At 41.4% G+C, this 15,170-nt stretch overlaps 1 protein-coding gene across 1 annotated transcript in view; it reads left to right on the top strand.

Moving 5' to 3' along the window:
* The window catches only part of LOC138852785 (probable glutamate receptor), an 83,065-nt gene extending 72,168 nt beyond the window's left edge, over nt 1–10,897 (top strand). The window contains exons 8-9 of the mRNA XM_070085661.1: nt 8,451–8,580; nt 10,784–10,897. Coding sequence (XP_069941762.1) covers nt 8,451–8,580; nt 10,784–10,897 — 244 coding nt within the window. The remainder of the gene's footprint in view (nt 1–8,450; nt 8,581–10,783) is intronic.
* Nucleotides 10,898–15,170: the final 4,273 nt, after the last annotated feature.

Consider the following 15,170-nt stretch of genomic DNA (forward strand, 5'->3'; position numbering starts at 1 on the left):
ACAAAGGAGATATTAATAAAGTACTGAGGGTGTCGAACCAGGTAAGTACCATAAATAATGGATTTAAGTTGGATAAATTTAGATTTAGAAAAGACATAGGTAAGTACAGGTTTTCTAACAGAGGTGTGAATGCGTGGAACAATCTTCCCAGTAGGGTGATCGTGGCTAGGACTTTGTGTGGCTTTAAAAAGAGATTGGACAAATATATGAGTGGGAGGGGCTGGGTTTGATTGGTGTCATTAAGTACGGGAGTAAATTCTTGGGTAGGTCTGGGTAGGGGTCGTTTTGATACGAACCTGCATAGTATGGGCCATTCTTATATTTTTATGTTCTTATGTCTGACCTGAAGCATCAAGCTGAAGAATGAAGGAGGAGAAATCAGAAGAAATAGCAGAGAAGTACGTGATAAGCTAAACAAGAGAGTGGTGGTGTACACAATCAATTGCTGGACAAAATAAATACAACCGAGGAGGAGGTGAAGAAACAACTAGTGAAAAAGATACCTTAATTAAAGGCGATGTGGCCGTATAACATGTCTCCGTGGGTCCTGAGAAAGGGGGCAGAGGCGCTGTGTGTGCCACAAACAAAAATCTTCAACACATCAATCGAAACAGTGCCACTACCTAACGTGTGGAGGACAGGAAATGTAATCCTAATTTTTAAGGAAGAAAACAGTCACGCAGCACTAAACTACAGACCAGTGCCACTGACATGTATAGTATGCAAAGTGATAGAAAAGATATTCAATAAAAGTGTGGTGGAGCACCTTGAAATGAATGAAATGATTCTTGACAACCAACACTGTTTCAGGGAACCGTGATTGCGTTTTCTTGGAATGTAAGATGGTTTTAGACACAGTTACATAGAAAAGTGCAAAAGTTGAAAGACCAAGCAGAATCGTGAAAATCGGAAAGGACAAAGACTACAGAGTACAGTTTACAGGGCCAAAGACTGCGAACGTCACTCGAGGAAAAGGATTTTGTGGTGAGCCTAATGCATCTCCCGAGGCGCACATCATCTATATAACTGCTGCAGCATATGGGAGACTAGCATACCTAAGAATGGCGTTCCGACACCTCATTAAGGAATCGTTCAGGACTTTGTACATAGTGTACGTCAGGCTTATACTGGAGTATGAAGCACCAGTTCAGAATCCACACATGGTCAGGTACGTCAAGAAATAGGAGACAGTGTAAAAGTTTGCAACGAGACTAGTCCCGGAGGTAAAGGGTATGCCCTACGAGGAGAGGTTACGAGAAAACGACCTGACGAAATACTAAGAGGAATTGATAAGGTGGACAGAGACGGGATGTTCCAGTGATGGGACACAGCAACAATGGGTCGCAATTAGAAATTGAAGACTTCAATGAGTCACAGGAATGTAAGGAAGTATTTCTTCTGTCATGGAATTGTCAGGAAGTGGAATAGTTTGGAGAGTAATGTAGGGGAGGCAGGATCCATACAAAACTTTAAGAAGAGGAATGACAAAGCTCATGTAGCAGGGAGAGAGAGTGAACCTAGTAGCGACCAGTGAAGAAGCGGGTCCAGGAGTCATGACTCGACCCCTGCAACCACAATTATGTGACTACACACTAACAGACACACTCACCCACACAAACACACAGTCACACAAACACACAGACACAGAGAACCCACAGAAACCTGCAGAACTCCACTGACAAACATATTATTCTAATACAAACCACACTGCACACTCACAGCCCTCTCCCCCCACACCCTACGAAGTAGAATCCCATAGTACCCTGCCAGGCCGCGAACCCCCAGGCCCACAAACCCCCCGGAATACAATATTGGAGGGGAAACTGAAGGCATGGTACGCAACGCTGATGGAATAACGAATAAATAGGTGAAGTGGCACGAAAGAATCTCAGAGGCATCACCAAACATCATAGCACTCACAGAAACCATGCTAATAGGAATTATGACAGACGCCATTTTTCAAACTGGATTTTAGATCCTGAAGAAAGACAGAGGGAACAGTGTGTGTGGAGGAGTGGCACTGCTTATCAAAAACTAATGGGATTTTGAGGAGGTGGAAAGAGGAGACAGTGTAGAAGAAAAGGTCTACATAATAGTAACACTTCAGACTGAAGGTCACATGGTGGTGATTGCAGTGATGTATAAACCACCACAAAATAGCAGGAGGCCAAGAATATGATGAGAGTAACAGAACAATGGTTGACACACTGGCTGTCAAGTCCGAACCGGAGCTATTGTACAGTCTCGTCAGGACGAAAACAAAAGTCTGGGACCAGGCAATCAGGCTGAAGAAGGATGGAAGAGAGATCACATGAAACGACCGAGATGTGACGAGAAGTCTGTGACGAGCGGGTGTCCACAGAGGTCAGTCCTAGGACCTGTACTGTTTTTGGTATAGGTGTATGACATAACGGAAGGGATAGACTCAGCATTGTCCCTGTTTGCAGATGATGTGAAGTTAATGAGGAGAATTAAATCGGTCGAGGATCAGGCAATACTACAGAGAGAACTGGACAGGCTACAAGCCTGGTTCAGCAACTGGCTCCTCGAATTTAGCCCCGCCAAATGCAAAGTCATGAAGATCGGGGAAGGGCAAAGAAGACCGCAGACAGAGTATAGTCTAGGTTGCCAGAAACTGAAAACCTCACTCAAGAAAAAAGATTTTGGCGTAAGTATAATACTGAGCACATCTGAAGCGCATTTCAATCAGATAACTGCTGCAGCATACGGGCGTCTGGCAAACCTAAGAATAGCGTTCCGATAAATCAGTAAGGAATCGTTCAAAACTCCGTACACCATATACGTCAGACCCATCATGGAGCATGCAGCACCAGTTTGGAATCCACACCTGGTCAAGCTCGTCAGGAAATTAGAGAAAGTGCAAAGGTTAGCAACAAGACTAGTCCCAGAGCTAAGGGGATTATCCTACGAAGAAAAGGTTAAGGGAAATCGGCCTGACGAAACTGGAGGACATGAGGGTCAGGGGAGACATGATAACTGCATATAAAATACTGCGAGGAATTGACGAGGTGGACAAAGACAGGATGTTGCAGAGATGGGACACAGAAACAAGGGGTCATAATTGGAAGTTGAAGACTCCTATGAGACAAAGGGATGTCAGGAAGTATTTCTTTAGTCATAGAGTTGTCAGGAAGTGAAATAACCTAAAAAGTGATGTAGTGGAGGCAGGAACCATATATAGTTTTAAGATTAGGTTTGATAAAGCTCCTGGAGCAGTGCAGGAGAGGACCTGATAGCAATCAGTGAAGAGGCAGGGTCAGGAGCTATTACTCGACCTCTGTAACAACAAATAAGTGAGTACACACACACACACACACACACACACACACACATATACACACACACACACGCACATACACACACACACACACACACACGCACACACACACACTGGAGGACAGTAGAGATAGGGAGGGCATGATAACGACATATAAAGTGCTGAGAAGAATTGACAAGGTGGACAGAGATAGAATGTTCCAGAGATGGGACACAGCAACAAGGGGACACAGTTGGAAGCTGAAGACTCAGATGAATCACAGAGATGTTAGGAAGTATTTCTTTAGTCACAGAGTAGTCAGGAAGTCAAACAGTTTGGGAAGCGATGTAGTGGAGGCAGTATCCATACATAGCTTTAAGAAGAAGTATGATAAAACTCATGGTGCAGGTATAGTGACCCAGTAGCGGCCAGTGAAGAGACGGGGCCAGGAGCTATGACTCCACCCCTGCAACCACAACTAAGTGAGTACTCACACACACACACACACACACACACACACACACAAGTGTCTAATTGACATGTGCCTAGGACAAAATGGTAACTAACACACACACACACACACTCTTATATACAACAGGCCAAGTGTCTAATTGACATGTGCCTAGGACAAAATGGTAACTAAAACTAACTAACACATACACACACACACACACACACACACACACACACACACACACACACACACACACACACACACACACACACACACACACACACAAGCACACAAAAAACCACAGTTAGGCGAGTGCACACACACAGGCACACGCAAACTCAATCACACACTTGGAGAAGATTATGAGTAGAAGAGTATTAGAACAACAAACACAACCGCCAGCAGAACCATCCACTGAATCACCCCACACCAACCAAATACAATACCCAGCAACAAGCCACACTCCGCACCCACAGCCCTCACTCCTTCCAGCCTTAATACCACCACAACAGCAGCCTGCCATTATATCCAGCCCTACCTTCCACACCCTCAACCTGCAGCCACCTCTTCCACCCCAGAACAGAGTACTGGAAAGTAAGCGGAAGGTGTTGTACACCACCATAGCTGCAATAACAAATAATAGTAAGTAGTAGTAAGAATGAATCATTGAGATATCCTCAAGGAGACGAAGATCATGGAGGTGGTAACAGACGCAATCTTTCGGACTGGACATCATGTCCTGAGGAAAGACAGGGGAGCAAGGGGAAAGAAGGAGTTGCACTGCTCATCAGAAACCAATGGAGTTTAGAGGAGATTGGAGGACTGGTCAGATTGGAAGCAGACGACTACATAATAGGAACATTGCAGACCGAATGTCTGAAAGTGATGATAGCAGTGATGTGCAACCTGTCACCAAACAGCAGGAGACCAAGACAAGAGTACGATGAAAACTATAGGCTGATTTAATTCTCATTATCTTCACATCATAATCAAACAGGGACACTTCTGAGTCTGTCGCCTCTGTCATGTCATTTTCATATACCAAAACAGCACTGGCAGGACCAGTGCTGTTTTTGGCAGAAATTAATGTCATGGTATATATGAATGTCATCGGCACCCACTCTGACACCTCGTCACGTAGAATGACTCATTGTTGCCGTGCTGTCAGGCATTCTCCGATCCATTACAGTGCCTTTCCTATCATACATGCCTGATTCTCTAGCTTTTGCACTATTCTCTTGTGAGGAACTGTGTCGAAGACCTTCTTGCAGTCCTAGAAACTGCAATCTACACACACCTCTCTCTCTCTCTCTCTCGTGTCATTCTTCCGTCACCTAGTCATGAAACTGCAGTAGACTTATCAACGACAAGCATGCTGGTTGTCGTTTATAAGCCTACTGGTAACTTTGTTCTACCCGTGTGAGTTCTTCTGGCCACCTCAGCTAGTGTCCCCACCATTACTCAGTTGCACTCTTCACATTCTTCTCTTGGCCTTCTGTAGTTCTGAGGGGGGCGAGATTAGACCCTATAGTTGAGAAGAAGTCGTTTATCTTTTTAGCTGTGTCAGTGGGATGTAGTGGTGTTCCATTAGGTTTAGTTAGGACAACATTCTTGTTTCTTTTCAGTTTGAGGGTCCCTAGAATCTGCAATTACCATCCTATAGCTCTCAGGCTGAATTGTTCCATTATGTAATCCCTTTCACTCGTTCCGTCCATTCCTTCCATTTCCTTAAGTCTCCATTGGTTTTTAATGAGCAGTGCAACTCCTCCTCCCCTTCTGCTCCCTCTATCTTTCCTCAGGATCCGATATCCGGGTGTGAAGATTGCGTCTGTCATCATGCCGGTGAGTTTCGGTTCTGTGAGTCCTATGATTTCTGGGGATGTCTCCTTGATTCTTTCATGCCTCTCCTCAAATTTATTTGTTATTCCATCCGCATTCGTATACAAAACCTTCAGTTTTTTGTCTCCCTGTGTCTAACTGTATGTGTGTCAGGATACATATATTTGGTAGCACTCTGGCATGCTCCAGTTAGCCTTCGACAGTGCTCCTTCATGCTAATATTATTTGTGTCACTCGCTGTAGTTAGAAATTTTTCTTCAACAGCAACTAGCGTCAGCTTGTGTCCGGTATGATGATTTATAGGATTAATATAAGGTATAATTATTTACTGCCACTCTTTTATTTGGAAAATAACAGCCAGCCACTATATAACATACGAAATGATTGAACATCATTCTCTTTGAGAGAGAAAAATTATTAAAAAGTAATAAGAGTATTAATCAGTCACTAATCTAACCATGATCATCGATTTTATATTATTCTTTACAAGTAATTGTAAGTGGTAACATAATTTAACTTGCATACTTAATATCAGATTCTTTGCTAAAACATGGTGGATTAATATCATAGACAGAAATTAACAATTCGCCTCTGTTATAACACTAACTGTCTGGGCACTTCAATTAATTTTAAACCATATACTGATAAATAAGATACATGTGCAACATCTCGGTATCTTTATTCTTGAAACATTTCACCGGCTTGAGGCTTTAGTCCAATACAGGAAAATATGTTGGAAGATGAGGAGGAGTTTCAGGTACTTGATCCCTCTGACCTGAGTCGATGTGTTGAGTTCATTAATCAAGATAACATCACAACATATGTGCTGAGAAGGAGCATATATACTGTAGAGAGGTGAGTCACAGCAGTAGTAGGTAGCGAGAACAGTAGAAAAATCCACTAGTGTAAGTCATGCATGTAGTTGGACAAACTTTGAAGAATTTTCTGCATGAAGACCCCAAGATGTTGCTGTCTGGCAGAAGTTTTTTTAAATAGTTTAAAAACCGTGAGAAGTTCATATACGAGAGACTTGTGCAACATTTGCTAATCTTTATTCTAGAAACGTTGCATCAGTCTGTTGCGTTACAATACATAGAAGAAGGGTGGAAGATGAGGAGGAGTTTGAGGTAATCAGTCAAATCAGCCTTGAGTCAATGTGTTCAGTATATTAATATTGCAGGAACTGGCATATATTCCGCAGATAGGTGAAGTGAAGCAATATTGTCGATGTCACCAATATAAAAATTTTGCAGGTACAGGAATAACTTGGAATATTTATGTAGAGAATTCTTCAACGATTGCCTAACCTATATAGTGACCTACTTCCACTGGTGATGCTACCTGTCTGCAGTATATAAACTCTTTCTGTACTGTACACATTTACTCCAGAATGAGGGACTGATTACCTCAAACTCCTCGTAATCTTATATCATTATTCTATATATTAGACAGAAGAAGATATTGGTTGGTGAAACGTTTCCTGAATAAACATTCCAAAATTTTTCACAAGTGTCTCATTTATCAATTTGTCGTTTTTAAAATATTTATACAAAGCAATCACTCTTTATTCTAGACAGTGACCCATAACGTCGTCACATGTTTCCTTGACGTGCGGGTTACTTGTTTATACTGTCAAGTTTAGTGCGGTCAAGGTACACAACACCGGAGAACGATCCATTGGCCTCCTGTACTCAGTAATACTACTGAAGGAGCTACCTGGAGTTACCTGGAGAGAGTTCCGGGGGTCAACGCCCCCGCGGCCCGGTCTGAGACCAGACCTCCTGGTGGATCAGAGCCTGATCAACCAGGCTGTTGCTGCTGGCTGCACGCAAACCAACATACGAGCCACAGCCCGGCTGATCCGGAACTGACTTTAGGTGCTTGTCCAGTGCCAGCTTGAAGACTGCCAGGGGTCTGTTGGTAATCCCCCTTATGTGTGCTGGGAGGCAGTTGAACAGTCTCGGGCCCCTGACACTTATTGTATGGTCTCTTAACGTGCTAGTGACACCCCTGCTTTTCATTGGGGGGATGGTGCATCGTCTGCCAAGTCTTTTGCTTTCGTAGTGAGTGATTTTCGTGTGCAAGTTCGGTACTAGTCCCTCTAGGATTTTCCAGGTGTATATAATCATGTATCTCTCCCTCCTGCGTTCCAGGGAATACAGGTTTAGGAACCTCAAGCGCTCCCAATAATTGAGGTGTTTTATCTCCGTTATGCGCGCCGTGAAAGTTCTCTGTACATTTTCTAGGTCGGCAATTTCACCTGCCTTGAAAGGTGCTGTTAGTGTGCAGCAATATTCCAGCCTAGATAGAACAAGTGACCTGAAGAGTGTCATCATGGGTTTGGCCTCCCTAGTTTTGAAGGTTCTCATTATCCATCCTGTCATTTTTCTAGCAGATGCGATTGATACAATGTTATGGTCCTTGAAGGTGAGATCCTCCGACATGATCACTCCCAGGTCTTTGACGTTGGTGTTTCGCTCTATTTTGTGGCCAGAATTTGTTTTGTACTCTGATGAAGATTTAATTTCCTCATGTTTACCATATCTGAGTAATTGAAATTTCTCATCGTTGAACTTCATATTGTTTTCTGCAGCCCACTGAAAGATTTGATTGATGTCTGCCTGGAGCTTTGCAGTGTCTGCAATGGAAGACACTGTCATGCAGATTCGGGTGTCATCTGCAAAGGAAGACACGGTGCTGTGGCTGACATCCTTGTCTATGTCGGATTTTACAAAAAATACAAATACTTTTTTCTTAAGCCTCTCTCATGTTAATTTTTTTAAGTAATGTTAATTTTAATTCGTTATGTACGAAATATACTGTAATTACTTTATTCATTCCAGAATCATATACGCCCTTACATCTCAGTTTAATCTCCAGAATCTTGTCGATGAATGAGGCGGGCTTCTTTGATTACTGGTTGAAATACGACATGCCAAATTCTACTTCATGTGTAAATTCCCCAACCAAGATCACGGTCAGCACCTCCCTCTCTCTCACTAACCTCTGGGTAAGACATGAGTGCATTAGCATTCTCATTAAATGTCCACTTTACTCTTACCTTATGAAGGAAATATGGTACTCATTATAACACACACACACACACACACGCACACACACACACACATACACACACACACACACACACACACACACACACACACACACACACACACACACACACACACACACACACATACACAAAAGACAGCAGAAAAAGTATAGGCTAGGTGGCCAAAGGCTGCAAACCTCACTCAAGAAGAAAGAACTTAGGGTGTGAACAACACTGAGCACATCTCCGGAAGCACACATTAACCAGATAACTGCTGCAGCATATGGGCGCCTGGCAAACCTGAGAATAGCGTTCCATTTCCTTAGTAAGGAATCGTTAAAGACACTACATTGTGTACGTCAGGGCAATACTGGAGTACACAGCACCAATTTGGAACCCACACCTGGTCAAGCACGTTGAGAAATTAGAGAAAGTTCAGTGGTTTGCAACAAGGCTAGTCCAAGAGCTCAGGGGAATGTCCTACGAAGAAAGGTAGAGGGAAATCGGCGTGACGACACTGGAGGACAGGAGGGTCAGGGCAGACATGATAACGACATACAAAATACTTCATGAAATAGATAAGGGGGACAGAGACAGAATGCTCCAGAGATGGGACACAGAAACAAGGGGTCACAACTGGAAGCTGAAGACTCAGATGAGTCAAAGGGATGTTAGGAAGTATTTCTTCAGTCATAGAGTCGTCAGGAAGTGGAATAGCCTAGCAAGTGAAGTAGTGGAGGCAGGAACCATACATAGCTTTAAGACGAGGTATAACAAAGCTCAGGGAGCTGAGAGAGAGGACATAGTAGCTATCAGTGAAGAGGCAGGGGCAGAAGCTGAGTCTCGACACCTGCAACCACAATTAGGTGAGTACACACATACGCACACACAGTTATGGAGATTATTAGAAGAGTAGTGGAGCGCCTCTCTCTCTCTCTGTATATATATATATATATACATATATATATATATATATATATATATATATATATATATATATATATATATATATATATATATATATATATATATATATATATATATATATATATATGTTGTTCAGAGAACCGACACGTTGATAAATTCGACACATGTGTCTAATTTATCAACGTGTCGGTTCTCTGAACCATTTATCTACAGCCCTCCTATCCCGTATAGAGAGATGGGAATGGTGGTGGTGCTGGGTGGCACCAAACCGTTGGCTCACATTCCGAGAGAGGCTGTGGCAGGTGATAAACCCGCACTGTGCTACTCTGAGAAAACTTCCCGTCACTCCTCCAGCTATTGCCTTGTAACAATGCATAGCTCGTGATGACGCACTGAGAAGTGTGAAAGTACTTGTGCTAAAGATTTCCAACCCATCCTTCAGAGTGTAGACATTGTACTTCCCATCTTCAGGACTCAAGTCCGACCTTCCAGTTTCCCTGAATCCCTTCATAAATGTTACTTTGTTCACACTCCAACAGCATGTCAAGTATTAAAAACCATTTGTCTCCATTCACTCCTATCAAATATTTTCACGCACGCTTGCTGGAAGTCGAAGCCCCTCACACACAACACGTTCTTTACCCCATCCCTCAATCCTTTCCTAGGTCGACCCTTACCCCGCCTTCCTTCCACTACAGATTTATCCACTCACGAAGTCATTCTGTTTCGTTCCATTCTGTCTAGCTGTCCGAACCACCTAAACAACCCCTGATCAGCCCTCTGGATAATAGTTTTATTAATCCTGTAACTCATCCTAATTTCCAAACTACGAATTCTCTGTGTTATATTCACACCACACATTGCCCTCAGACATAACATCTATACTGCCTCCAGCCATCTCCTCGTTGCAACATTCATCACCCCTGCTTCACACCCATATAAGAGTGTTGGTAAAACTATACTCTCATACATTCCCCTCTTTGCTTCCAAGGACAAAGTTCTTTGTCTCCACAGACTCCTAAGTACATCACTCACCCTTTTCTTCTCATAAATTCTATGATTCACCTCATCCTTCACAGACCCTTCTGCTGGCAAAGTACAGTCCTAAATATCTAAATACATTCACCTCCTCCATACTCTCTCCCTCCAATTTGATATCCCATCTTTCGTAACCTAATCTTTATCTTCATCACCTTGCTCTTTCCTATATTCACTTTTAATTTTCCTCTTTTAGATACCCAACCAAAGTCATCCAACATCCTCTGCAGCCTCTCTTCAGAAGCGTCTGAAAGCAGAGTGTCTTCAACAAAGAGCAACTGTGACAACTCCCACTGATTCTTTTGTTTAACTCTTTATCTTTTAACTCCACACCTCTTGCCAAGACCCTCGGATTCTCTTCTCTTACAACCCAAACTATAAATATATTGAACAACCATGGTGACATCATACATCCTTGAGTAAGGCCTACTTTTACTGGAAAATAATCTCCCTCTCTCGTACATGCTCTAACTTGAGCCTCACTGTCCTCGTAAAAACTCTTCACTACTTTCAGTAACCTACCTCCTATATCATACACCTGCAACATCTGCCACATTGCCCTCTATCCACCCTGCCATACGCCATCTCCTTATCCATAAATGCCACAAAAACCTCTTTAGCCTTATCTAAATACTGTTCACCTATATGTTTCACTGTAAACACTTGGTCTACACACCCCCTACCTTTCCTAAAGCCTCCTTGTTTGTCTACTATCCTACTCTCCGTCTTACTCTTAATTCTTTCATTAATAACTCTACCATACACTTTACCAGGTATACTCAACAGACTTAACCCCCATAATTTTTCCACTCTCTTTTGTCCCCTTTGCCTTTATACAAAGGAACTATGCACGCTCTCTGCCAATCCCTCTTCCATACATTTATTAAATAATAGCACCAACCACTACAAAATTATATCCCCACCTACTTTTAGCATTTCTATCTTTATTCCATCAATCCAAGCAGCCTTAACCCCTTTCATTCTACCCACTGCCTCACGAACTTTCCCCGCGCTCAAAACTGGCTCTTAATCATTCCTGCAAGATCTTATTCCTCTTTGGTCTGTGCACGAAATCACAAGTTCCCTATATTCTTCAACATTTAACAATTCCTCAAGATATTCCCTCGAATTTCCTAAACCTCTAACTCTCCATTTAATAACTCTCCTCTCCTATTTTTGACTGTCAAATCCATTTGTTCCCTAGGCTTCCTCAACTTATTAATCTCACTCCAAAGCTTTTTCTTATTTTCAACAAAATTTGTTGATAACATCTCCCTGTTACAAAAAACGCGATTTCTAATAAGCATAGAGATCTCCAGTGAATACTAGAAAGGACTGCCTTTCTAGCATCCAGCCTGTTACTGGGTTTTCATAACAAGTAGTCAGTATCCTTGTCCAATTATCCATTAGAATTCAATAAGAATTATTAGTGCTTCAGGATTACATCTGGCAAGCTACTAAGTAGAGAAATTAACAATTAATAAGTTTATTAATAATAAAAATATCTAGGAGTATATTATCATATTAAATTAAATTAATCACTGTAATCAAAATAATAATATCAACTTCTCTCGTGTAGTGTTATTGTGCTGAAGGCACATATCACACATTTATGTCTTAAGTACCGTCTGGTACATTGTTAACATTTAATAATACTTATATATACGAATAAGTTTGTGTGTATGTGAGTAAGTGCTCTAAGTAGTTCGCTATGTCTCAAGACTCGACTAGACTTAAACAAGTGACTGACAAAGTTCTCACATCAACTAACTTCTTGACCAACCTGGCAATCAGAACAGCTTACTTGAACAATAAAACGACCGATAAGCCAAACAGCAATATAACAAGCAAAAGTGACACAGAATCAGAATCAAGGAGATAATATAACTACACTAAGTAGGGACCATCTGCAGATCCTCCACAAAAGTCACAAAACTCCCATACTACTGAATCTAAGTTCAGCATAAGAAAATCCCCGACTGTGACAGTGCACAGATACCAGTACAAGTTGGGTAAGAAGCTACAGCTCAGGACCTGAGTTGCTCAGAGTGTCTATGTGACACACAACCTCAGTACAACGTCGAAAATCAATAAGTCTAGACAATGTTCTGTGAACAGAGTTCTACAGAACTGTTGCAACCCCTGAATGGGTTGCAATGATTATTATGTATATATATAATTATTACTTTTTCATATAATTTTATATTGCTTATATTTGCGATAATAGCTAAATCGTAAATGTATTGCTTTATATTGTTATTTGACTTATGTTGTTAGGATGTAACATATTATGTGCTCAGTTCAAGTCTTGATTGTCAAACTACTGTAATTATCGCTTGTTACTCGTTATACTGCCGGCTTCTGCTTCCTGAAGGGCGACTGCTGCCCACGGAGCTATCACGTGATCGAGGGGGGGTGTCCTCACCTCGTCTGAAGTATTCAGTCTGCTGTAGACTCGCTTGGCGGTTGGACAGATTGTCTGTCTCATTATTCTTGTTAGTTCTGTAGAACTCTGTTCACAGAACATTGTATAGACTTAGTGATTTTCGACGTTGTACTGAGGTTGTGTGTCACATAGACACTCGAAACATCTCAGGTCCTGAGCTTTAGCTTCTGACCTAATTTGTACTGGTTTCTGTGTATTATCAGTCTGGGATTTTCTTATGCTGAACTTAGATTCAGTAGTATAGGAGTTTTGTAACTTTTGTGGAGGATCTGCAGATGGTCCCTACTTAGTGTCGTTATATTATCTCCTTGTTCCTGATTCTGTGTCGCAGTCACTTGTTATATTGCTATTGGGCTTAGCATTCTTTTTGTTGTTCAAGCAGACTGTTCTGGTTGCCAGTCGGTCAAGAAGTTAGTTTATTAGAGGACTTTGTCAGTCACTTTTTTAAGTCTAGTTGAGTCGTGAGACATAACGAACTACTTAGAGCACTTACAGGCATACACAAACTTGTACATATTTGTAATATCTTATTAAATGTTAATGTACCCGACGGTACTTAAGAATTATAAATGTGATATGTGCTTTCAGCACAATAATATTGAACTCGAGAGATGTGATATTATTTTGATTTCTGTGATTAATTTAATTTAATTTAATTTGATAATATACCTCTAGACTTAATAAATTTATTAAATTTTAATTTCTCTAGTTAGTAGCCTACCAGTTGTAATCCTGAAGCACTATTGAATAATACTGAATTCTAATGGATAATTGGACAAGGATACTGACTACTTGTTACGAAAACCCAGTAACAGGCTGGATGCTAGAAGGGCAGTCCTTTCTAGTATTCACTGGAGATCTCTAAGCTTCTAGAATCGCGTTTTTTGTAACAAGAACCAACAACAAGAAAGAGACAGACGAACTTCCAACAATGGCCAATAAGGGAGAGTTAGACACGTCTTGTCAGGAATACGTCCAACCACCAAGAGAGTCTAGCCCAGACTGACTACTCCAGGCGAGGTGTGAACCCCCCCCCCCTCCCTCTATCACATGATTCCATGCTGCTACTGCCCAGCAACACCGAGAAGCCGGCAGGGAAACGAGCAACGAGCGATATTTACATTAGTTAGGCAATCAAGACTTGAACTATGAGCACTGAATAATATATATATGTTACATCCTACCTAATAAAATTAACTAAGTCAAATAATAATATAAAGCTATTATCGCAAATATAAGCAACATAAAATTATATGAAAAGGTAATATACATTATATACATTGTGACCCATTCAGGGGTCGCAACTCTCCCCCACTCTCTTATTTGCTCTCTTTTTACATTGCTTCACCACTCTCTTAACCTCTCTTTTTCTCTCCATATACTCTTCCCACTTTGCATCACTTCTTTGAAAAAACTCTAATATGCTAACTTTTTCTCCCTTACTACCCTGTCTACATCGTCATTCCACCAATCGCTCTCCTTCCCTCCTACACCCAGTTTCCTGTAAACACAAACTTCTGCTGATATTACCCCATACCTCTTGGACCCCATTGCCTATACTCTCACTAGCCCATCTATCCTCCAATAGTTGTTTATATCTTACCCTAACTGCCTCTTTTAGTTTATACACCTTCACCTCTCTTTTACTTGCTTCTTCTAATTTCCTTTTATCCCATCTACCATTTACTCTCACTGTAGCTACAACTAAAAAGTGATCTGATGTATCTGTGGCCCCTCTATAAACATGTACATCCTGAAGTCTACTCAACAGTCTTTTATCTACCAGTACGTAGTCCAACATACTACTGTCATTACACCCTACATCATATGTCGTATACTTATTTATACTGTTTTTTTAAACATGTATTACCTATAAATAAACCCCTTTCTATGCAAAGTTCAATCAAAGGGATCCCATTATCATTTACACCTGGCACCCCAAACTAAATGTTTCTCCTACTTTAGCATTTAGGTCCCCTACCACAATTACTCTTTCACTTGGTCCAAAGGTTCCTATACAATCCCTTAACATCTCCCAAAATCTCTCTCTCTCCTCTACACTCCTCTCTTCTCAAGGTGCATATACGCCTATTATGACTCAACACTTATTTTAATCCACATAATCTATGAATTTACA

The sequence above is a fragment of the Cherax quadricarinatus genome, chromosome 16 (assembly GCF_038502225.1).
Source record: "Cherax quadricarinatus isolate ZL_2023a chromosome 16, ASM3850222v1, whole genome shotgun sequence".
NCBI lineage: Eukaryota > Metazoa > Arthropoda > Malacostraca > Decapoda > Parastacidae > Cherax > Cherax quadricarinatus.